General features: G+C 42.7%; 4 protein-coding genes across 8 annotated transcripts; 1 reads left to right on the top strand and 3 right to left on the bottom strand.

The window, feature by feature from the left end:
* Nucleotides 1-403: 403 nt before the first annotated feature.
* Nucleotides 404-7522, bottom strand: hdac10 (histone deacetylase 10). Of its 5 annotated transcripts, XM_076089427.1 has the most exons (21): nt 7303-7522; nt 7111-7207; nt 6003-6137; nt 5791-5887; nt 5576-5673; nt 5210-5314; nt 5051-5119; nt 4834-4960; nt 4420-4485; nt 4261-4320; nt 4026-4115; nt 3836-3942; nt 3694-3761; nt 2796-3030; nt 2558-2648; nt 2374-2459; nt 2200-2256; nt 1991-2072; nt 1671-1859; nt 1413-1572; nt 404-1300 (listed from the first exon to the last, which is right to left on the bottom strand). In XM_076089427.1, the coding sequence occupies exons 2-21, from the start codon at nt 7173-7175 to the stop codon at nt 1269-1271; spliced, it is 2019 nt and encodes a 672-aa protein (XP_075945542.1). In that variant the 5' UTR covers nt 7176-7207; nt 7303-7522; the 3' UTR covers nt 404-1268. The 5 variants fall into 5 exon arrangements, 4 of the variants coding, with proteins under 4 accessions (XP_075945542.1, XP_075945541.1, XP_075945544.1 ...); XM_076089426.1 differs by lacking the exons at nt 7111-7207; nt 7303-7522 and adding an exon at nt 6294-7080; XM_076089429.1 differs by lacking the exons at nt 7111-7207; nt 7303-7522 and adding an exon at nt 6392-7077.
* Nucleotides 7523-8012: 490 nt separating this feature from the next.
* Nucleotides 8013-10838, bottom strand: aplnr2 (apelin receptor 2). Its single transcript, XM_076089435.1, has 2 exons — nt 10551-10838; nt 8013-9969 (listed from the first exon to the last, which is right to left on the bottom strand). Exon 2 carries the CDS (start codon nt 9812-9814, stop codon nt 8387-8389), a length of 1428 nt encoding a protein of 475 aa, XP_075945550.1. The 5' UTR covers nt 9815-9969; nt 10551-10838; the 3' UTR covers nt 8013-8386.
* Nucleotides 10839-12873: 2035 nt separating this feature from the next.
* LOC142947685 (endonuclease domain-containing 1 protein-like) lies at nt 12874-14945 on the top strand. The gene is made up of 2 exons (XM_076089436.1): nt 12874-13605; nt 13757-14945. Exons 1-2 carry the CDS (start codon nt 13228-13230, stop codon nt 14360-14362), a joined length of 984 nt encoding a protein of 327 aa, XP_075945551.1. The 5' UTR covers nt 12874-13227; the 3' UTR covers nt 14363-14945.
* Nucleotides 14946-15912: 967 nt separating this feature from the next.
* On the bottom strand, nt 15913-22470 carry pus7 (pseudouridine synthase 7). The gene is made up of 17 exons (XM_076089434.1): nt 22315-22470; nt 22017-22128; nt 21304-21590; nt 21131-21215; nt 20773-20889; nt 20536-20680; nt 19642-19753; nt 19451-19528; nt 19142-19270; nt 18715-18840; nt 18566-18627; nt 18313-18473; nt 17916-18042; nt 17415-17516; nt 17141-17270; nt 16841-16932; nt 15913-16514 (listed from the first exon to the last, which is right to left on the bottom strand). The coding sequence occupies exons 3-17, from the start codon at nt 21582-21584 to the stop codon at nt 16378-16380; spliced, it is 1884 nt and encodes a 627-aa protein (XP_075945549.1). The 5' UTR covers nt 21585-21590; nt 22017-22128; nt 22315-22470; the 3' UTR covers nt 15913-16377.
* Nucleotides 22471-22680: the final 210 nt, after the last annotated feature.

A 22680-nucleotide genomic window follows, 5' to 3' on the forward strand; every position in this document is an offset into this window, starting at 1 on the left:
CTGCTTCAATGTTTACCGACGGGTCATCCACAGCGCCTCTCAACGGCAGGATGAGGAACAGAGTTTATAAAGTCTGGTCTTAAAAAAGCATTATGATCTATTTAATGTAGGGTAAAATAGGACACTAAATAAATAAATAGTGCAGGGAAACCAACTTCAAACTCAGCATTCTGAGCTTTTCAATAAATGAAGACCATGAAATGGAGTTTAAAATCCTCCAAAAGCTTGTCAGAGCTTCGATTAGACCGAAGTATTGTGATCATTTAAGTAAACGTAGCAGTACTACACTATGAAAATACTTAATTACAAGTAAAAGTCCTGCATTCAAACATTTACAAAAGAAAAAGTCAATAAGTATTAACTGAAAAAATGTAAAGTATCAAAAGGAAAGTATTCATTATGATGTCTGTGTTAAAATATTTTAATGAATCATTATTATTTATGCATTTACATACAAGCAAGACTTTAAAGCTGTAGTTGGTCGAGGGGTTCACTTTTATTGCGTTCATTTTGTTTACAGTGCAACTACATTTATAAAGAGTTCCGCCTGAAATGTAGCAGAGTCGAAGGACAAAGTAGCATTAAAAGGAAATACTGAAGTTACGTACAAACTTCAGTATTATACTCAAGTGCGGAACTTGATTAAATGGAATTACTAGATTCTCTTCTGTTCACAGAGAATGAACATTCACTCAAAATCATTTTCATTTTGCAAACATACTCACACCTTGTTGGATGCAAACCACAGATTAAGATGTTTGTAACAAGATCAACAGAAAAGTTATTTCAGATGTATTACTGTATAAACATTTGAGGCTAAGTTTGCTTCGCCTTCTATAATATTTACTATCACAAATGTGCCCACAGTAAACATCATGGGGTAACAACAAACACATGATGAAATATTAACTTTTGACAACAGATTTGGGTTAAACTCACACAGAAATAAGAGTTTGATTTATCGATGGGGTGAAAAAAAAAAATCATAATTCATAGCACAGGCCTGTATTTGTCCAGTATTTAGACATTACAGATGTAAATCATTTTTGTTAAATCATAACAGATTAAGACATTTAATTTGATAATCCATGCATCAAAAGCTCTGTTAAGCCCATCAATCGTGGGGTTCACAAGATTTGTATTAATTCCAAACATGTGTCTTTTAAGAAATACACTTTATTTATCAAAAAATACAAAATGTTATCAAGGCATTTGATTGATGTGCTTCAACTGATTTCTGAATAAAAAAAAAAGGAGCAGGATCGGCTTCACTTCTCTTCACCTCCTGCAGTTTCTGGTGCTGTTTTTAGGAGACAGAAGTTCCACTTAAGTAAGTACAGGTTGTTTCAAACTCTCTGGATGTCACACATTATGTGCAATGTTGCTACGTGACGCTGCTGTTGTGAATTCACCTGTAGTCTGCAGTAGCTTCCAGTCCGCCTGCAGTCTGTGTCTCAGTCTCTCCAGCGCCTCCACGTCCTCCGGCAGAGGAGCAGGAAGCTTCCCCAGAGAGGGGGCGGCGACCCCGAGGAGAGAGGAGGCCGTGGGGCCGACACATGCCTTCTCACCTTCCTGAAACAAAATAAATTACCAACCATTAAAGTAGAACACCTGCCATTTAAAACGCCCCAAAAATGAGGGCAGAGATGAACACGTATACGTCTTCTTACCTGCATGAGCACCAGTGTGTGTCCTTGTGCGAGGCCCTGCAGCAGGCCCGTTAGCTGTTGCCACGCGGCGTCACACAGCCCGCTACCGGGAGTCCGAACCAACAGAACCAGACTGGGGTCATACTCGTATCCCAGAGGCAGGAGGAGGCCCAACACAGCTAGTGTGAACCCTGACACGTCCCTGCAGCCCTGTGAGAAGACAAATACAAATACACTTCACATCATGCAAAGAGGGGCATCATCACGACAGCATTATTATATAACATTTACTAAAATAGTCCACAGTACATTGTAAAAACTCTAATTTCTATACACAGTACCTCCTTCAGACACACAGGAATGTGAAATTTGCCTTTCTGTTCCTCTGACTCCTTGTTGCTGAACTGCACCAGGAGTGTTTTCCTGAAGATGGAAAGATTTCTGTCATCATGTTGTTCATACTGTTGCAGATAAATGTCTTTTTTTCCATCAGCTCAAGGGGAGAATTTCAACACAAAGTCTAATTTAGGGACACACAAATGACATTCACCCATCGTCTGTGCCTGGACTCGGGACCACCGCGTCTCCAACACACACGATCAGAACCCTGCATGAGGAGACAGTGGTATCAAATCAGCCTGATTTACTCATCAAACAAACAGTATTTAAAGAAATAGTTCTACATTCTGAGCTACAGTCTTTATGCTAAGCTAACTAGCTATACCGGTTGCGGTGAGCAGTTGCAGCATGCTGGACAACACACATCCTCGCCGTGGAGACGTCACGGACCAGCGCCAAGCCATTGCAGATCTGAGATGTGGTGATTAAATACGATCAGCTTGCAGCTAAGCAGATCATATCACAGCACTCAGAAAGAGGAGACTCAAACAATAATATCCAGATGGTACCTCATTCTTCTCCATTTTCTCTACAAGGGCAGTAAGACTGGAGAGGGATGTGAGAGCGTCGCTGTCATCTGAACCTTTGAGGAAATTCTCCCTTATAGTGGAAAAAACAAAAAAAGTGTTTTGCATAATAACAAAGACAAAATCGTGACTATAAACATTATTTTAAATGCAACGCCTCCTGTGATATTCTTCCTGTGTCAATAATAAGACATAAAAGTTAAATGATGAAAAATATTACCTGACTTTGTTGACTATGACCGGGTCCTCTGATGGGCTGAAGCGTTCACATCCGTCTGGGCAAGCCACACCGTCAGGGAGGACTACAGCAGTGCGAACTGGAGGAGTGACGCGTTTCAGAGGCTCTGGCCACGCCTCTTTCTCTGCGCTTTTCTCCTTTTCGTCCTTCTTCTGCTTTTCTTCTTCTTCTGCTAATTGAATGCACTTCGTGCTGATTTCAGAGGTGGGCAGCTCAGCTGGGGAAAAGAGAAATTAAATATTTTATGAAGCAGTGAAGTGAAAAGTCATCTCTGATCGAGGCTACATTAGCCGCTATTAGCGTAACACGCCTGAATCTCAGAGCGAACCGCCAGTGGCCGAGTTGCATTGTGGGCAATGTAGGCGCCAGGTTTTGACAAGGAAGGAGAATGTGTGTAAATTAAAAAAGATGGTCGTACTGCCCACAAAATAGATGATTAAGTACTTTGCAATCAGCAGCATCGTGTTCACACTGAAGTCAACGTAATCAACACGTCTTCTCTGCATCACGACTATCGATCACGATGTTACCGGTCCGAGCTATCGTTAAAAGAAAATTGTGTATCACAAATGTAAATCAACATTCCCTCTTTCACTCGGTTGAGTATGTCCAATAAGCTCACGTCTCATTCTCACAAATTCTTGCTTATCTAGTGTACATCCGGGCATTTCTCGCATACACAAAATTCACCAATTTTATGTCATATTTAGCATAGATAGTATGTTGATGTGCAATTTCAAACAGATCTCATATATCTGGTTCTGCTGGATCAAACTGTCCATGAGTCACACCATTTAAAAGAGTGCTATCCTAAAATCAATGTGACACATTTTTAAGGAACAGATGAAAAATCTCAAAAAGAATAACATGGAAGTTATACCTGCATGTTTGAGGCAGGACCAGTACTGCCTGTGAGCTGATCTGACACAGTGAAGGGACTCAAGTGCACTGAAAATAGGAAGAGTTAATTCACTACGGTTGTAAAAACATGATTTACATGATTTAATTGACGTGAGACCGACCTTGTACACGGACCATCGAGGTCCGCAGGTCGCGGCGCCGGGTCTCCAAGCAAAGTTTGAACTGTCTGACACACAGACTGGTGGAGGGAAGTCAAGTTGTATCCTCCCTGGAAAACACGATAAAATCTTTTACAACCAGACGGTCCTCCGGCCGAATGGTAGCGCGTTTGTAACGTGTCTGTGGCCTGACCTCCAGCACAGCACACACTTTCCCTCCTGCCAGGTTCATCAGGAGGTGAGTGAGGTGGGCAAAGATGTCGGGGCTGGCACACATTTCACCCTGAAAATAAAGACCCACTGACGTCACTTCACCATATAAATGTCCCAATGGGGGCAAACAGACTGGACACAGCGTTCTACAGGTCTCACAAGTCATGTCACCAAAAAAAAAAAATGTATATTTCACGGTGATGTATATTCAGTACCTCTGGGTCACCGATGGCTGAGTCAAAGCCTGCACACACCAGGACCAGGTCTGGGCTAAACTGTGACAAAGAAACACATGATCAGTCATAAGTTGACACAAATAATATCCAACACATCCGTATCTGTTAGCGAGATGTGAATTTTCCTCAATGAGTTACCTCGTATGCGATTGGCAGAAGGACGTGACAGAAGACCGAAAGATAGTCACTGTTCTTCATTCCCACCTGAATTATCACAACGGGACCTCATTAATATAAATAAAACATTCATGCACACAACCATCAAAGCAAATGTTTTACATCATGAACGCAAATACTACAAGAACATTTTCTGGTTTCAGCTTCAAAAATCGGTAATGCTGCTCGTTTGTTCTTTTGTCTAAACTGCATATTTCATTTTAATTTGATACATTAAATTATTCTTTAAATAACCAATTAAGGACATGAATAGTTAACATAAGCTGCAGCCATTTTTGCCATTTTCAGGATAATTTACATTATTGTCAAAGCAGAAATTCCATTAAAAAATTCAAAAATCCCTGACAATAACTTAGTATATCTACGGTTCCTTACTTTGTTCCATGGTACGTTGATATTGAATCCCGCCCCTTTCTCTTTGCCAACACAGTCGTAGTCTGAGTCTCTAAGTTGAGGCCAGAATCTCTGATGCTCGTAGCGGTGCCATGAGAAATAGAGCACGCTGGGAAATAACATGCAGTATTCAGAATGTATTATGCTCGAAGACAACCGCAACGTAAACAACTTAACTAGTCAGTTAGCAAGGACTCACTTTGGATCATCTTCAAAACAGGACTGCACCCCTTGACCATGATGTACATCCCAGTCAACTATCAACACCCTGAAAATATGTGAAGAAATAACTGAATACATCGTGGCAGAACTAATACAGCACGTCTATCGAGAACAAAGAAAAACAATCTCAAGTCACCTTTTCATCCCATATTTTTGTTTGGCATATTGAGCCGCTATGGCCACATTGTTGAACACACAGAACCCATTGGCAGCACTGCGCATACTGTGGTGTCCTGGTGGTCTGTCGACAATGACAAGAGGAGCGATATACATGTCAGGATTTTATGCAGTCATTGATAAATCATTTAGTCAATACCGGGAACAAAAGACAACTTACAAACAAATGCTTCGTATTCAGTTTGGAATGATGCAAGAAGAAGAAAAAGAGGCCCGCACTTAAGTAGCACCAAAGTTAGAACAACAACAACAAAAAAGAGAGACGCTCACTGTAGCATCAGGGTACATATCAGGACTGCTGTGTCTGAGGGGTTAACGGCCTCACCTGACCAGAGCCATGCCGTTCCTCACCTTCCCCGTCACAACACTGTCCACTAGTTGCAGTGCGGCGCCCGCAGCCAGCTTGGCACAGTGATAGATGTTCTAGGACAGTAAATGAGAAAGATGAAGGGTTAGGAGTGAAGCTGACCTACAGAAATTAATAAATGGCAACAGCTGCAACTCCGCTATCAAGAATATCAAGCACTGGACGGGACTAACTGGGTGGAAGTAGACGTCCCCATACTGCAGGGTGAACTCCTGCAGGTCCTCCAGAGTCATATAGGGGGTCTTCTTCACTGCCTCCAAGTACTCCTCACTGTTAAGATCAGCAAAGTGCATGTCGATGAGTGGCTTTAGGTGTTTATTTCAGCCTCAAGAAGAGGAGAGAACAGTGAACTGAACCAGGGCTCTTTGTCGACATCAGGACCGACCTGTGAACCAGCAGGATGTCTGCGTCGGTCGCCTCGCGCACAGGTACGGCGACGCATCGATCAGCAAGACCGGCCTTAACCAAAGCTTCATGACTCACTGTCAGGCGCTCAGGTACCTCAATCTTACATACAGGGCTGGAAAAAAATATTAAAATGATGGTCCATACAATAATATTAAGTTAAGGACATTACGTTAATAATTAAGTTAGTTGTACATTATGAGCTAGTCATTGGTGGTTTAGCAATTGCAATTTCATTTTTTGAGCACAAACATTAGAAACAGATGTGAACCTGTCAAGAAGCAGTGGACCATCCCTTAAATCAAGAATACACATTGTTGATAAATATGAAATGGTGCTGATAATACATACAGCACATGACATTCACACCTCTTGTGGTCTACAGTGGTGATCTTAGTGGAGAAGTTTAGTGTTTTTGGGGTTGTGCTTGTTTGGTGTACGAGTGTACACACTAACCATATGGTACAAAATACAAACAGAAGAGTTGTTTCTAAATATGTGAGATTATGTTAAACCGTATAAACGTGTACTGCAATACACCAACTCTATAAACAGCGTCAGACAGCTGTTAGAGCTAGCCCATTAGCCATGAAACAGTGAATGAAGTGCTGAAAAGAGTGCAAAGTAACAACTACACTGCATGAAACCGATAGTATCGACAAAACAAAGACGTAACGAGTACATGTGATAACTTTACGCTTTTCATTTGTGAGGAAATAAACTCAGTGATTAGAGGGTAACGTTGTATGACCACAGCTGTTAGCTTTGAAGCTAACGCTGCTGGTGCTCCTCGTTAACTGTCCCCCGGGCCAGCAGCAACACGACTAACCGCAACTTCAGTTCCTACCATTATTTAAAAGACACGACTCAGATAAGGATAACGTTAACCGAGGTAACGAGTCTAACTACAGTTTAGCGTTACTTGTACCCACCTTCTCTTTGTACACCCATGCTACCAACGCGATGAGCAAAGATGAATGAAAACAGGTGAAACGTGCGCAAAGGTTAGCGTTAGGACGCAGTCGTGGCAATTCAAATATACCATGAAACACAGTACATTAAGCGTGATTCATTCAACAGTTACTTACTCAACCCAGAGCAATTTGTATTTGGTCATCTCCTCATCATATACCAATGCTGTTCCCATCTTCATCAACCGCGACGTTATTTCTCAAACCTGTCAAACTGCACAGGACAAAGTGTCATCAATGCAACAGTTTCGTCTGCAATCATTGCACGAAGTCAGTACGACGGAGAATATGTTATGCAGCTAAACAAACCTTTGAAATTCACCCAACAACACCACAGACTGCGGTCGAAAAGTCCAAAGATTGGCCCAACCACGTTGTAAACCAAATGCTTTAAACCCTGAACCCTCACAGACGTACTGCCGTCACCTGTTAAATGGTTGAGTGTGAGAGACTGCACGGGACTGAAATGGTGTAAATACGAAAGGAACAGCACTGTGTGTGTAATTTTTGGACTTTTCGACAGCAGCCATATAAGTCTTCTTTGAGTTTTGTGGAGGTTGTTAAACAGTTTAATAGTTCATTAGCGCCATCCTCTGGGTGGGGTCTGGTACTTCTCTTCTTTACTTCTTTACTTTTAAATTGCTAAATGCTTGATGTATACATGTGTTTTGAGTTTACTGGTTAGAAGACGCTTTTGTTTGGATAGATATGGTAGTATCTACCAAACAATAGTTTTTATATCAAAACACTCACACACACAAATCTACTTTGTACATAAGGTAAGAACCTTTATAATAGTATCTATTTACTTTGACATCATTTGAACACCTTCACTTCAAATATTTTATGCTTTTGTCTTGATGCTTTTACGTTTTGTCCGGTGTTTTCTCAGTTTTATTCTCCTGACGTAACATTGTTTTATTTTAACTGTATTTTTGCAGATTTTACCAGGTTCTTTTTTTATGTTTACATATTCATGGATGTACTATATTTTCTCACAACCAAAAGACAAATGGGAGTTACATGATCCTTTTTTAATAGAACAAACAGTGCAGTAAACAACTCAAAGTATATTACCAGTACAAAATATGAAAAACAGATCAGATGACATGAGAACATTTTGGTCTGGCAACACGATCAACTATCTTTTAGGAAGTGGTGGATTGTTCCTGTAGGAAATCTGTGGATTGGAATTTTGTCTCTGAAATCGTGGATGTTCATTTGATAAGGATGTTTATTTAGAAAATATTGACCTCTGACACAGTTTCTTTCAGAGTCTGAGTTCAGGCCACTTAGGCATTCGTCTATTGTTGATCACTAGCTTTATTGGCGGCAAACAAAATGACCTGATGTCCTGGTTCCACGATGAGAAATTAGATATCATTCTTCTATTTCAAGCAGTTATCTCAGCAATCGTGGCACCCACCTCCCCCACCATCTCCTCTCCTCCCTCTGTCTTATCTGCTGTTTCCTCCTGTGTTCTTGAGGTAACCTCCCTTCCCTCCCTTCCCTCTCCTCCTCCTCCTCCTCCTCCTCTCCTGCACGTCCTGCACAGCAGGAGAAGAGCTCTTCTGCATCTCTTCCTGAACGACGGGTCACATGCAGCGTACAGGAGAGGGTTAAGGCAGGAGTTGAGATAAGCTAAACAGGTGACGTATGGCTGAGCAGCCAGTAAAATCTGATCCAAAGAGCAGGAGTGTGGGACAAAACCAAACTCCAGCAGGATGGAAACAGTCTTATTAACATGCAGAGGCAGCCAGCACAGAAAGAAAGCCATCACTAAAGTGACGATGACCCTGAGGAGTCTTCGCTGGCGCCTGCGGTCAGGACGAGGGCCCCGCCCAAAATGTCTGCTCAGGAGCTGGGCCAATGAGCAGTAGCAGACCAGCAAGATGACAAGAGGAAGCAGGAAGCCGATTAGAGTTGATTTAATACTCAAAGCGGCCGCCCACCACATCTCCGCCTGCTCTCGATCTGTCTCCTCCAACTCTGCTCCAATCAGCATGGAGTAATCCATTTGGCAGGAGAGGAAGATTGTTCCAGAGTCAGTAGTAGGATGAACTGGCTCCAGCTGCCAATCATAATCAGATTCAGGGTCTACCTCCACCTCCCTGACAGAGCGCAGTAGTAAACCAGGAAGTGCCAGCACCCCCGCCAGCACCCACACCCCTCCAAGTATCCACAAAGCCCTGCTGGGGCACCTCTGCGGGGCATGGTGGCTGGAGTGCCGGCATCCGGTCAGAACCCAGTACCGCTCCACACTGAGCATGCTCAGGCTGAACACGCTGGCATACATGTTGAGCGCAGTGAGGAAGCTGCTGATTTGGCAGAGCGGTTGCCCGAAAGGCCAGTGGTAGCCCATCGCTGTGTAGACCGCCCACAGAGGGAGAGTCACAAGGAAGCAGAGGTCAGCCAACGCTAAGCTGGCTATGAGAGAGTCCGTTAGAAAGCGGGAGGGACGAGGGATGGAGGGAGGATACGAGGACGAGGCCAAGGTGTGAGAGGAGGAAGAGCCGCCGTTTTCTGTCTTCCTCTGAGGAGAGGACCTGGGGTGAAATCTACCAGCGCTGTTCATGTTCTGCAGGCTGCTTCTGAAAATGCCAGCGCAACAGAGTTTTGCAGTTCCCCTCCCATCAGCCCGGTCCAGGTAGGCCCACAGCACCAGGCCGTTGCCGAGGCATCCAACCAGGAAGGCCAGCAGGTAGACGGACGGGATGATGGAGAAGGAGGGAGACCAGTCGCTGTAGTCACAGTGGAAGAGTGGAGTGGGAGAAGGAGAGGGGGAGGTGAGGAAGTCTGCGTCTGGCATCTGTGTGTCCATCCTCCATTAAATCATTTGCCACTTTTTAAAATCACTGGACGTCCCACTACTTTCCTGGCGAGCTGAAGTTTGGTCAGTATAATGTCTCGAAGCAAAAAGTCTCCTCCAGTGGTATTATTGTTTCTGGGCCCACATTCCTGTAGTGGATTGTCCCCCTGTTCAGTCAAAACACAATTCAATTCTTAAGACTTTTGCAACAGGTTCAAATGCTGTAAATACTGTATGTGCACAGCATGTGACAACAAGGCAAAAGTAAGCAACGCACATATTACTGTGTGAGTTTAGTCCAGGAATTTTAGACTAATCTGCCCAAGAATGCTGTAAACAGACTTTTTCAAACAACACTGAAATGTAATTAATGTGTTGTGCACAGGCGTCTCTTGAAAAAGACATTCTGCTTTTGCCGACCGCTTTAGACCTTTATGACAAAGAGTTTCATTGCTACAAGAGAGACCAGATTCTCCCATTGCACGAATAGGCTTCAGTAGCTCCCAATCAGTTTAAAGAGGCAATGAGCCTTTCCCATGCATTGACAATTTATCATTTAAGAAATATGTTGTATGCTAATAATGCAGCATGTGAATCTTTTGTCTGTAATTGCTTATTTTTTACAGTTTCCTATGCAAAACATTTTTTTTCAATTCATACAGTAAATTTGGATTAGAGGCTTAACTGCATGTTTTGCATGTAAACATGGCATCGTAGCGTTATGATGAGGCTCACAACTGACACTTACCTCAGGCTTGGACGATGAAATCTCTACTGAGATGATGGCGTGATGATGATCATTGTGGAGCAAAATTCAGCAGCTGCCCTCTCATCCTGCCTTCCCTCATTCCACTTTCTCTCTGTGACTTTTCCTCCTGCTTCTCTCTCCATCTCTATATCTGTGCTGAGCCAGCTGAGGAAGGTGTGTCTAAAGTCCTTTACACACACACACACACACACACACACACACACACACACACACACCTCCATTCTCTCATTCTCAAACTAGACCACCCTGGCAGAGGGTTACGAGACCTGCAAATAACCCCCCTCCCCATAGCACAAACCCTCCCGAGAGACACAATAACATCACTCATCCTCCCCCCCCTGCAAACACACACAAACCCGAGACACACAAACAGATCCCCCACAATCCGCTAGGCTGCTCATATTCTCGATGCACAGATACACACACACACACACACACACACACACACATCCAAATGCACGCAGTACCCAAATGTGTGTCAATACAAACACACTCTTTTGTTGTGTCTCACATGTTCAAACACACACAGTGTGTACAGTGGTTAAATGTAACAAGCCACACTGAGCACAAACAAATAACGGCCCTCACTTTCACAGTCTGACCGCAGCATCAGAATGTGTGTGAGGCAGCCTTATTTAAAACCATCATTCTGTAAATACCTGAAGTAAAAAAGAACAATAGTGACAGATTACAGATGACCCACAGCTGTGTTGTCTCTCGCCAAAAGGAGGCTTCCAATTCACTGTTGTGTCATACTTACATATGATTTTAGGGTTATTTCTGACACTTGTATTGTCTCCACTACCCTGCATTGATGTTTTCACAAACATTCATATCTGATAGAGCAATTTGCAAATACAGGTATAGATAGCATTATTAACCCATTAAAGTATGGTTGTCTATCAGAGTAACTGTTTTTATATGTGGATAATGAGTGGAATATAAATTTAATTACTACATTACTGACCAGTAATTACTTAAATTGTTATTACAATACATACTTTTACCCTGATTAAATGTTTGGTGGCAGCTTCCAAAGCGAATACCATAAATTGGTCAGTTTAGGTGTCAGCTGTTAGCATTTGGAGACGCCACTAACTTCTGGTTCACTGCCTCACAACAGTTTTGTCCAGAGCAGCATCTCCTTTACACTGTGACAATTTCTTTTTTTAAAGTCACATTTTGGCTTTAACTTGTGATCATTTTTAAGGTTCTGTTTCTGTTATATCTAAGCTTGGATATTAGATGGATGTATGCTGTAGGTCAGCATGGGGTTAGAGTGTAAACAGTGAAGATGTCTCGATAGTAAACAGGAAGTGTTTGTTACCACAGGGGCAGAGGTCACGCTGCCATCAACCTGTTGGTATGGAAAGAGATGTTTCCAAAAACATTCCACAGTCTTTTCTCTCACAGAAACATGGTGGTGGACACACACACACACACACAAGTAAAGAAAGGCAGAGTAAATACAATTGTTTCATCGAGAAGAAAACTGTATGCTGAGCATCACAGTGGGAACAACAGGGGGAAGGAAGTGATGCAGTGTAAGGATGTATGAAAGGACAGACCTCAGACCTTATATACAGATAAATCTTCTGAAAACGGCTGGTATCGATAGCCTGAATTGCAGTAACTGTATTGGCATTTTTATAATTTTGGTGATTTTTCCTCCACCGTCACTACGAGGTTGGAAAAATTTAATTCACAATCTTTGGATTGTGAGTGAAATGTACCATCATTTAGTGATTTTTCAAATTTGTCCAACACTTTAGTCATACTAATGACTTTTCAATCAGCCTCAGCTGCACTTTGTATTTAACACTAATTAGCAAATGTTTTTTTCTTCTCATGTAGTGAAAATGAGAAGAAAAAACCTGCTACAAATCAAGAAGGGTCAGCTTGTTAGCATTGTCATTGTGAGCATGTTAGCATGCTGACTTTAGCATTTAGCTACAAGGACACAGAGATGCTAACATGGCTGCGGACTCTGAGTTTATACCTTGGATTCTCTGGAGAGCAGTAACGGTACTCAGTGGATTGTCCTGGTGAAACAAAGTGAATTACAACACATTTAAGAAAGGCTTTATTACATTGGTTTCGGTTCAGTGGTTCCTTGGGCTTAAGAACACAAAGTGTATTTCCTTTTTGGATATGTTTGGCCAACCTTTTTCTAGGCCTATAAAGAGCTTGTGGCACAGATGGAAAGCTGTGAGCTCTGAGTTCATCAGACATTAGTGCAATGAGGCTGAAAGGTTTGAAATATTAAACACATTAAATGAAGGTAATGGGCTAAGTATTGCCTTTTTCACAGCTGATGTTTCCCTCATTGCAGGGAAATTACACGTGTTATTTATTAATGACTTACAGGAACACTTAGTGTAAATGGAACAGAGTCATTATTAATATTGTTAGTAAAATGTCTGGGGTGAAAAAAGACCTTCTGTCTCTCCTTGATTAATATTTACCCCACTGTTCAGTTGTGTTTTCAGTACATTTGTCACATAATTACTTTACAATTGTCAGCCAGAATTACTCGGAGCTCCTGTGGTTGCGCAGGACCTTTAGGATCTCTGAGCTGTGATGGCCACTGATGGATTTTCATAACTACTTGTAAAGTGAAAAAAGATAAGAATTTGCATAATATGCCTGGGATGGTATGAAGCGCAGAGGCAAAGTCCACACAGCGGGACACCGTTTCAAAGGGACTGAATGCTCTGTGGAAACTGCACAATTCGTCATGATCGTCTACAACAGATCGGATCAAACGCTCATCGGCCTTCTCGTCGTCGTGATGGCGGCAGCGGAGGTGCAAGAAAAGCTCTCACCTGAGTGTAAACAGTTCCTGTACATGGGCACGCTGCCTCGGGGACTCGAGGAGCAGCCTTTTAAAAAGATTTGCCAGTTCTACGAGGGCAACCCGCGATTTGTCACCCTGTACGACACCATCAACCACATCCCTGTATATTCGGCGTACACCTTCAAGCGCTCGGACGGCTCCAAGAAGGTTGATGTGCCTTGGATGTACGAGCCACAGGTAGGGGCTGAGTGTTGCATTTCCTTTTAGGAAAGTATCATTTCCAATGTTCAGGATGGGAAAATTAGGAAAGATCCTTTGGCAATGAGTGTTATCTGTTAATCTACTTACCTAACATAATTTCTAGTGATGACACTGTTTGTCCTGACAGCTCTCCACAGTGTCTGATTCTCGTGAGATGCAGCAGTTCCCTTCAGAAAACGTCCACAAGAATTTTGAGGACGCTCAGGCCGTGCTTGACGACTACTCTAACTCTGTGAACTTTGAACGTGGCCAGCTGAATCCAGACGAGCACCAGGCCCACCCGAACGACAAAGCATCCACCTACACCCTGACGAACGTGGTCCCCCGAGCCAGAGAGTTCAACATTGGGCCCTGGAAGAACCACGAGCACACCATCCGCAGGCGGCTCAACAACTACTGTCGTGGCGCCGCCTATGTGATCACCGGGGTCACCACCTCGGGCCAGACAATCCGCCGCCACAACATCAACCGCCTGGGCATCCCCACCTACTTCTGGTCGGCCTACTGCTGCACTGATTTTGACCACAATGCGCCGTACTCAGAGCGCTCAAAGTTTCCTGCGTTTGCAGCTCATGGGCTCAACGAAAGGGAGGATAATAAGGTTCAAGAGATGACGGTGCGGCAGCTGGAGGAATTCCTGAAGAAAGTAACTTACGTTGCCAGCTCTTTCCAGATCTTCTATGACAACTGTGTGCCTCTTAATAGTGGGAACAGTGCCCTGCACCTGCCTTGAGAAAATGGGGATGGGTCCTTCATATTTAGTAGATTTGACATTCCCACCAGTGTCGATAATATTCAACATTTAGCAGCTGAGTAGGAGTGAATCGTTTCATATTTATTTTAATCAATCTACTCTAAATTCTACAGTTTCCTTGATTGAACTAAACTTGTCGCCCACATATCTCAATTTGATTCCCATCCAATTTACAGTTTTGCATATAATTGCTTTGTGGCAGCTTGTTTGCTGTTTAAGATGTTAGTCACACCACTATTACTCTGGTTGTTGTTATAATTGGATTAATCTTCACTTATTTTATGATGTATTTACTGTATTTTTTAGTTTAACAAAATATACTTTATTAAAAAGGTCCACTTACTAGCTTCTCTGAGCTGTTTGCAGAAGATGATGTCATTGAAGGCTCTAAAGAGCTACTAAGTGGACCTGTGAGCTTATTTTGTTACATATACTGATCCTCCATGCTAACATCTGTCAGAAAATATAAAAATATCCCCATTTGTAACCAAGGTACATTTCAAAACTCTGCAAATTCTCCAATAAATATATTTCAACTATGTTGAGTCCGACGGTGCATAAACTCGCCATGAAAACCCTACATGGTTGTACTCTTCATTCACTTTATCTCATGCACCTGCCTCTGTGGGCCTTTTGTGCAGCACAGACAGATTAGACCGACTGTTTTACATACAGCCACTTAACTGTAGCACTACTGAGCACTTCTCTTATGAAAAGCCACGCAGACAAATTCAAGACACACTGCCAATATACAGATTTTAGCTTTTTTTATCCTTACTAGAATATTCACAAATACACTAAAGAGTTTAACTTTCCGATGAATAATAGGATTTTGTGTTTCCCTACTTATCAGAATAGAGTAATACAGTAACAGTTACCGGTAATAACGTTTCAGGGGTTCAGCCGCTTGTAGTGTCTTATAGCTCTGTTCTGAATTTTTGTGGTACTCCCTTTTGTTAAAATTAGGATCTCAACCGTGAACTAAATAAGTTCTAAGCTGAATTAAATCGAATTAAAGTGGAGCGTAAAAAAAGAAAGGATAATATCACTCCCAGTAAACATTTTTGTGGCTTTGTTCATCATTATTATTGTTGTCGTTTAGAGTCGGGATCTGGTAAGATGTCTCATAGCTGATACAAACAGCATGAAACCATAAAAAGAGTGAAATGACCCAAAACTAGGAGGGCAGACGGACCCCCGGGGTGAATGATATGATTCGCATCTAGTTTGAGAGGGTAGCTGTGTTCTGCCAGCTGGCATGTGCCACAGTGCCAGATGGTCAGCTCCACTATTTGACCAGCAGCAGACTGAAAGGATCCTAAAATACATTTCACATCCTTAAATGGAAGCACACTTAACTCTGAGGGCCAGTAGAGGGAGACAATCTGTGTGTATCTAAACACTCTCCCATGGGAAAGATGTGACTTTTACAATTGTGCATTGAACAATATTGAAAAAGAGCCTCATGATGAAAATAAATCAACCGCATATTGACAACACTTGTGTCTTAATAACAGTCAAAGACAGACTTCACACTATAAACTCAATAGTTTTAATTTCTTTCTGCAAGAGTTTTTTTTCAATTTACACATTCAGCTCAAAGTTAAAAAACAAAAAAGAACCACATTTTTCTGTACAAAAGGGGCGTGCCGAGAGCCCCCTGAGCAGCAGGGCTTAACGTACGAGACAGCACCCTGGCAGCACACAGTCCACTCAAATCATTGTCAAAATAAACTGAGTCATCTCAGCACAGAAACACAGCAAATAAAAACATTAAAAAAGAAAAGCTGAATAATGATACATTGTTGCTCTTTGTAGTTCAAAGAAATAACCTTTTGGCTTCACACAGAACCCAATTCTCTCCTTCACACACACACACACATACAGACACACGCGCATAATACACTTAAAAACACTCACAACAGTAAGTAGCCACAGTAGACGGGTGCTTTGCGGCCTGCAGCAGTTTGTGCCAGAGTGTGTGTGTGTTGGTCTCAGTTGAACCAGGTGGTATTGAGCTGCGTCTGTTTCTTGATGCTCGTGTCCAACTTGAGGACCTCTCTGATGGCCATGGTCGCGTAGGTTGAGGGAGGCAGAGAGAACTCCATCCGCAGAGCCCGATACTTCCCCTCTGTGGGAGGAAGGAGAGACAAACTGGATCAGAGAGTGCTAAAAGATGGCTGTCAAAAAACTAAAAATCAGCATTCATGCATCTCAACCCTATGCATCTTATATACACCTCGAGCTTATGCTCCATTCATCAAGGTGAGACAATCGACAGACAGGCTGTAGTTTGACCATTTATTTTTTATTCTTTTAATGATTTTGAGGAGCTCTGCTCAGCAGTTGAATCATTTCAGTGTCTCCATTTTTTCTCTGTTCAGTAGTTCTTTTGTCCACAGATTGGTAGTCCGGTGTGTTAACACACACCAAAAAGAAACCATAAAGAAACCGTACCTTTGTTGAAGACAGGAGCGGGTTTGTTCTCCATTTTCTCAAAATCGCTATGCACCAGGGAGATCCTGGGGTCGTCGTACTGGATCACCTCCCTGCATCAAAGAGAAAGAAATACCACAAAACACCAGGTTAGAGGCATCGCAGTATTACAGAGCAATTAAAGTAAAGCATTCAAATACCTGCAGTAAGCAATAACAGCCTCCGTATTACAGTAAGGTTAGTATTACAGCATAAAGGGCTTCGTACAACAGTGTTACACCATGTTAAAAAATAATAAACTAGTATTAATTTGGTGCTGACCAGCTGACATCACTGGGTCTGATGAGGATGCGTCTGTAGGCTCCAGCCAGAGAGTAGTCCTTCACTTTGTGTCTCATTTTGTCGATGTCCAACCCGTCTGCAGTGAGCAGCTCTCTGTATCCTTTACCCACTGACAGGCAGACACAAGCATCACAGTCAATTACAAGCTTGTTAGTGTTAAAACCACTCAATGTTATTCTTCACAGCTATCTTTTCATAATACTTGCAAAAAAAAGAAGAAAATAACTCAAAATCCAACAGAGCGACTTCTTACCGGGATGAGTGGGGTAGATGACATCAAACCCAGGAAGTGGCATCACAACGTCATGGATGGAGCAGCTCTCGGCCTCCTCTGCAGACAGCACGTGTGCTGTAGCTTCATGAGCACAGACAACATCAGCATTAGTTTTAGTCTGTTTCAATAATACAAACTATCGGTTGGAAAGTCGATTTTTTTCTTCTGTAGACTTAAGCTGGGTAACAACACATTGACTTGATTTGGTGGCTTTTAACTTCTGGTGACAGAAGAAAATAAACTACCTCATTTTGGATATCTGTTCCTTCAAACTATTTCCTGTTCTTTGAAACTCTTGCTGAAGTATTAATTTGACATTTTGAAAAATGCTTGTATTTGCTTTCGTGCCGAGAGTTAGATGATACCACTCTCATGTCTCTACGTGAAATATGAAACTCCAGCCGGCAGAGGGTTAGTTTAAAAATGTGTGCTTGTTGAACCATTCCTTTAATATTTAACATTAACATGTGAGCTACTTACTTCCTTTGAGCACAAGGTCCCCCTCCACGGCCTTCAGGCCGAAGGCCTCGATTCTCCGGCTCACCATGGTGTTCCACACAACGCTCTGGTAGCTGTGGATGTACATCAGGCGGTTGTTACGAGGGATCTGAAAAAAAGAGCAAAGAGTGATCAGAGATATGCAGAAACCTTTGAATGTGAACGAATGGTCAGTGAACATGATGGTTTAATAAAAATAGACAGTTATTTTCGAAGCAGCATACAACACATAGTTACACCTGCCCAGTGCAGTAGTCGTACTTCTGGTCGGGCACTTTGACTGGCTACTATACTACTTCTTTTATGTTCTGTATGTCTCGCTCACATTTCCAGCCTATTAATAGCATCATTACTAAAAAAAATAATAAGATAAACCAACCAGTGCAAAAGCAGTGACGATGTTCTTCTGGCCGTACATAGACAGGCCTCGCAGCAGCTGCCCCTCAACGCAGCGCTTGTTGGGCAGCTTTTTCAGGGCGGCCTCTGGGTCCTGAGTCTTTGCCCACTCCTCCCTGCAGCGGACCAGGAATTCTTTCTCCGCTGGGGAAAGCAGTAAAGATGGAGGAAGGTTTGACATACTTCTTAACCACTTAGAAGCAAAGACTGTGAGGACAAAACAAAGGGCTCATTACCTCCAGGACGAGGCTTCAGAATTAAATCCACCACCTCTTTCCAGTTGTTTTTCAAGATAGCCCTGCCCCCGAACAAAAGGAGGAAACAGCCCTTCAGTCAACTTATAATCTAAATTGTATGTCAGCATCTCCTCGTGTCATGACCTTACCTGCCAACTTGTTGTGTAGGCACAGCTGTGGTGCCAAAGCGCTGCATGCCGTAGTAGTTGATGAAACCCGTCTGCTTGAGGGATGACAAGGCCTGACTGACCTGCTCATCTGTCCCCGAGATGTTTCTGGGACACAAAGTGCAGTGATGTTAACACAGTGTGCCTGAACAATTTCAATGGAGGAGACAGTGTTTTACAAAAAATGGAGACTAGAAGCTTAAATAAAAAGAAACAAAACATAAAAAGTAATGATCAAATTTAAACAAAATTCACGGACAATATCTTTAGACCTGGGAGTTAATGCTAGTCGTTACTTGTGGGATACACAGCAACTGGTTGGTGACAGCTAACCAGCATTCACAACAGAGCACAGGAGAGGGCTCTGTTGAACATACGTGAACACTCAACATAAACAACACCTGCTGACCTGATGATCACAGTGAAGTGGTTTCCCTGCAGCTCTCCCAGCTTAAGAGGGTGGTTTTTGTAGCAAAAGTTTCCCAGCTTGAGGTTCATGAGGCACTTGTTGAGGTGAGCCAGCCTCTCCGCTGTGATCCTGAGAGGACAGGGACCAGGTTTCTTTAGTTACTGTACAACAAGCCGATCCACCAGAGATAGTCTGCCTAGTAACAGCAGAAACACCTCGAGATGCAGCATGTACCACCTATTTACAATCACCCGCAGACAATTTGGAAATGGAAGCACAGTCATGAATGTTAAAGCATAACACACTCACTTGAGCACTGCAATCTCCTGCACAGTGATGGCTCTCTTGTCCTTGGTTCCCATGTAGGAAAACATGTTGGGTCTGAGCCTAGAAAGACAAACGATGGTCCTTAGCTACAATCACATTTCATGGGGAAAATAAACTGTCAATCTGTCTCTTATTATCCAGTGATGATCTTTGTTTATGTGCTACATTCAGACCTGAGGAACTTCGAGAGAACATTGATGGCGTCCATAGTGTCCTTGTTCTCCTTGTACAGGACAAAGTGGCAGAAACTGCCACGGTTTTTGGGCCAGAAGTGTTTCCTCGGAGCTTTTCATGGACACAGAAGAAAAGGTTGCACTCAAATACAGATTATGAATTGTTGAGCTAAACACACACAAAAAAAAAAAAAAATACAAAATCAAATTTAAAGATTCAAGTTAAAGCGTAACAGATTTTGCACTACCACATGTTTACCTGTAAAGAAAGCTACTTTGTGATTGCAAAAAAATAACATAATACTTTATTTAGAAAATCAAAAAGCATTTTAGCAACCGACACCTAACTCCATCTGGGTTTTACCCGTTTCCTCTGCGCTGTGTGGAGAATAGGTTCTTACCTGCAGCTGCTTTGACCTCTATCCACCAGAGAGGAGCAATAGGAGGATAAAATAATGTTACTGAGAAAGAGATGTTTAAGGATCGTGTGGTGAGTTGTCAGGGGTGAGACCTCATGCATGGGCCTGAGAGTGGAATAATGGCATTTAAATGGTTTTTGCAATAAGGGAGCAGGGTTTGTCAACGCACCACGATACTGAATCTCCTCTTTCCTTATTCTCTTTTAAAGTGTTCATTCTGACCAAAAATCAGTAATCCACTGAACAATCAGTCATAACCAAAACAATGAGTGCGATGCATTGGAGCAGAACCATGCAGGTGTCTTGATCATGAACATGCACAAGAGCATGCAACATATTGTACTGCACTGGAGACCACATGCACTGCAACACATAAGCTTACGGTACACATGCAATAAGTCCGTTCTCTGATTTACTGGTTATGAAGTCTGTCCAGACAGTTAATGACATCTGGTTCCGTCTCCTCTCCACATACCTGCTAACGCCTTCTTCCCAGCAGCGTGGTAGGCCACGATGAACTTGCGCCCTTCCTTCTCCTCCGTCTTCGTCTCCAGACCAGCATACTGAGTCTTGATGGCTTTGTGGACCAGCGTCCGCTTCTCTTTAGTGTCATCCATCACCTACAGATGTGAAAAGAGGAGTAAGGACATTACGTAAAAAAAAAAAACTCTTTAGGGACGTCATAAAAGGGATCCGGGAAGTGTAGACTCACCTCAATGGAGACGTTGTCCTCTTTATTCTTGAAGAGCTGCAGCTCCCCGAGCTGCTTCTTCTGCTCTTCAGTCAGCACGTCAGCATCCTCCGGCTGCGGCTGAGCCTCTGGGACTTCCTGAATTAGATGATGAATTAGATATGATAATCGGGCTCTATTTTTCCACTTCTCCATAATAACGAGCTCGACAGCTGTTTTTCCAAGACACTTGGGAAGATATTCGCGAATATCCAGATAATGGAAATTCACCACGATCAACTAACTGAGTGTTCTTCTTTATTGCGATCCACAATGAAATCCTATATACATCCTTATAGAGACGTGACACTGGTGATTGAAATTCAACCCAACATCTTACCTCAGCCTCTGGAGGGATAGAGAAGTCATCTAAATGCACAATCTTGCCTTGTTTGCTGATTTCATTCACCACGAAATCTGAATATCTGAGAACAAGCCGCAACAAATCATCTGTTAAAACAATCCAAACTGAAAGAAATTAGTCAAACTTCTTAATGACTCTGGAGGACGAACCTTTCCTTCAGGATTCCCGAGAAGCCCTCGTGGTCACTGACATACTTCAGGATGCCCACATCCAGCTCAGTGAGGCCATGCTTCATCATATCGGCAAAGGTCTCGACGACCTCCTCCTCCTCCTCTCCATCGCTCGCGGGCTCTTCCTTCACACCATCGTGGGGGGGGCCTCCATTCTTTTGATCCTCCTCGACTTTTGGTTTCTTTGACGGCGTGTCTTCCTCGTCATCCTCTGGACAGCCTCTCTTTTCCCCGACTTGGACAGGCTCAGACTCAGCCATCAGATGCTATTAAGTTGCATTATGGGAAATGTAGGATCCATTTTTTTGGGAGCCTGAACCATATTTGCCAAATACCCTCTGTGACAGATCCCCCTTGTATCTTAAACATGTTGTGGTGTAATGAACAGGAACAAGTTACATTTGCACATTAAAACAATAAGCTGTGAACATCACGGCTCCTGTTGCATCTCCAATTGCAAGTCTGCCTACTTTGTGGAAGTTAACATTAATTTTGGTATGATGCATCTTGTTTTATACACCATCACTAGTAACATATTAAAACTACTGTACTTGCATCTACGCAGTAATGTAACACTGCTGCACTGACGTCAACTCAAAACACAGCTGTGTTGTATTGCAGTGTTAGTTCGAGTAATGACAACAAGCTGAACTGACGTTAATGGCCTAGAAACTAAGATGCTACTGACTTACTGTTTGTGGAGCTGAGGAGGCGAGAAACAGACGTGGATGTGGGAAACTCTTCTGGTCTCACAGCTGCCAAACACTTGCAGACTTCTTACCGGACCCGAGTTTAACACAGCCACTGGAAAGACACGATGAACATAACGTAATGCTGACATCGCCAAAGTTAGCAAATCCGCTAGCGCATCCGCACTGTCGTCTGTTAGCTAGCATCGCTGGCTATAGTTAGCGCTGCTAGCAGGAAAGCTGTAAATAAATAAAGCGAGAAACGTTGTTGTTTTCTAGCCAAAAGTCTGATTTAACTTACCTGCGTTTGGTGATATTCAGAAGAGTACGAACTGCGTTGAATGCCAGCTTTTCCCACACGTGTGTGTGTATGTGTGCGCTTGGTTCCGGAAACAGATCCCAGCCTAAAGCCCGCCCCCTGCAAAACGTTTGGTTAAGGGACCTGTCAATCATGGAGTTTCAAAGCAGCGCATTTGAAAGATGGCACTCTTAACTTAAACAAAATAAAACCAAAAAAACACTGACTTAAAGGTTCGCTGGATAAATCGACGGCAAAATTATGATAAAAAAGGAGTAATAAAAAAAAAATCCACAACTAAAAATGATCATATTTACATGTTAAACGTTGAAAACTACTCATAACTTTTCTTCTGCAATACTACAAAAT

The sequence above is a fragment of the Anarhichas minor genome, unplaced genomic scaffold (assembly GCF_050575085.1).
Source record: "Anarhichas minor isolate MPS153535 unplaced genomic scaffold, ASM5057508v1 ptg000011l, whole genome shotgun sequence".
Taxonomy (NCBI): domain Eukaryota; kingdom Metazoa; phylum Chordata; class Actinopteri; order Perciformes; family Anarhichadidae; genus Anarhichas; species Anarhichas minor.

What these genes read in the sequence shown, in the direction of transcription:
- hdac10 (XM_076089426.1), bottom strand. Translation starts at nt 6,385, where the DNA reads ATGTCATGTGCTGTATGTATTATCAGCACCATTTCATATTTATCAACA. An exon ending in TTCTGCCAATCGCATACGAG is followed by an intron (nt 4,321 to 4,419) that starts GTAACTCATTGA and finishes TCTTTGTCACAG; the next exon opens with TTTAGCCCAGACCTGGTCCT. An exon ending in GAAGCTACTGCAGACTACAG is followed by an intron (nt 1,301 to 1,412) that starts GTGAATTCACAA and finishes TCCTAAAAACAG; the next exon opens with CACCAGAAACTGCAGGAGGT.
- aplnr2 (XM_076089435.1), bottom strand. Translation starts at nt 9,814, where the DNA reads ATGGACACACAGATGCCAGACGCAGACTTCCTCACCTCCCCCTCTCCT.
- LOC142947685 (XM_076089436.1), top strand. Translation starts at nt 13,228, where the DNA reads ATGAAGCGCAGAGGCAAAGTCCACACAGCGGGACACCGTTTCAAAGGG. An exon ending in CTTGGATGTACGAGCCACAG is followed by an intron (nt 13,606 to 13,756) that starts GTAGGGGCTGAG and finishes TTGTCCTGACAG; the next exon opens with CTCTCCACAGTGTCTGATTC.
- pus7 (XM_076089434.1), bottom strand. Translation starts at nt 21,584, where the DNA reads ATGGCTGAGTCTGAGCCTGTCCAAGTCGGGGAAAAGAGAGGCTGTCCA. An exon ending in AGGACAACGTCTCCATTGAG is followed by an intron (nt 20,681 to 20,772) that starts GTGAGTCTACAC and finishes TCACATCTGTAG; the next exon opens with GTGATGGATGACACTAAAGA. An exon ending in TCTGAAGCCTCGTCCTGGAG is followed by an intron (nt 18,474 to 18,565) that starts GTAATGAGCCCT and finishes TGCTTTCCCCAG; the next exon opens with CGGAGAAAGAATTCCTGGTC.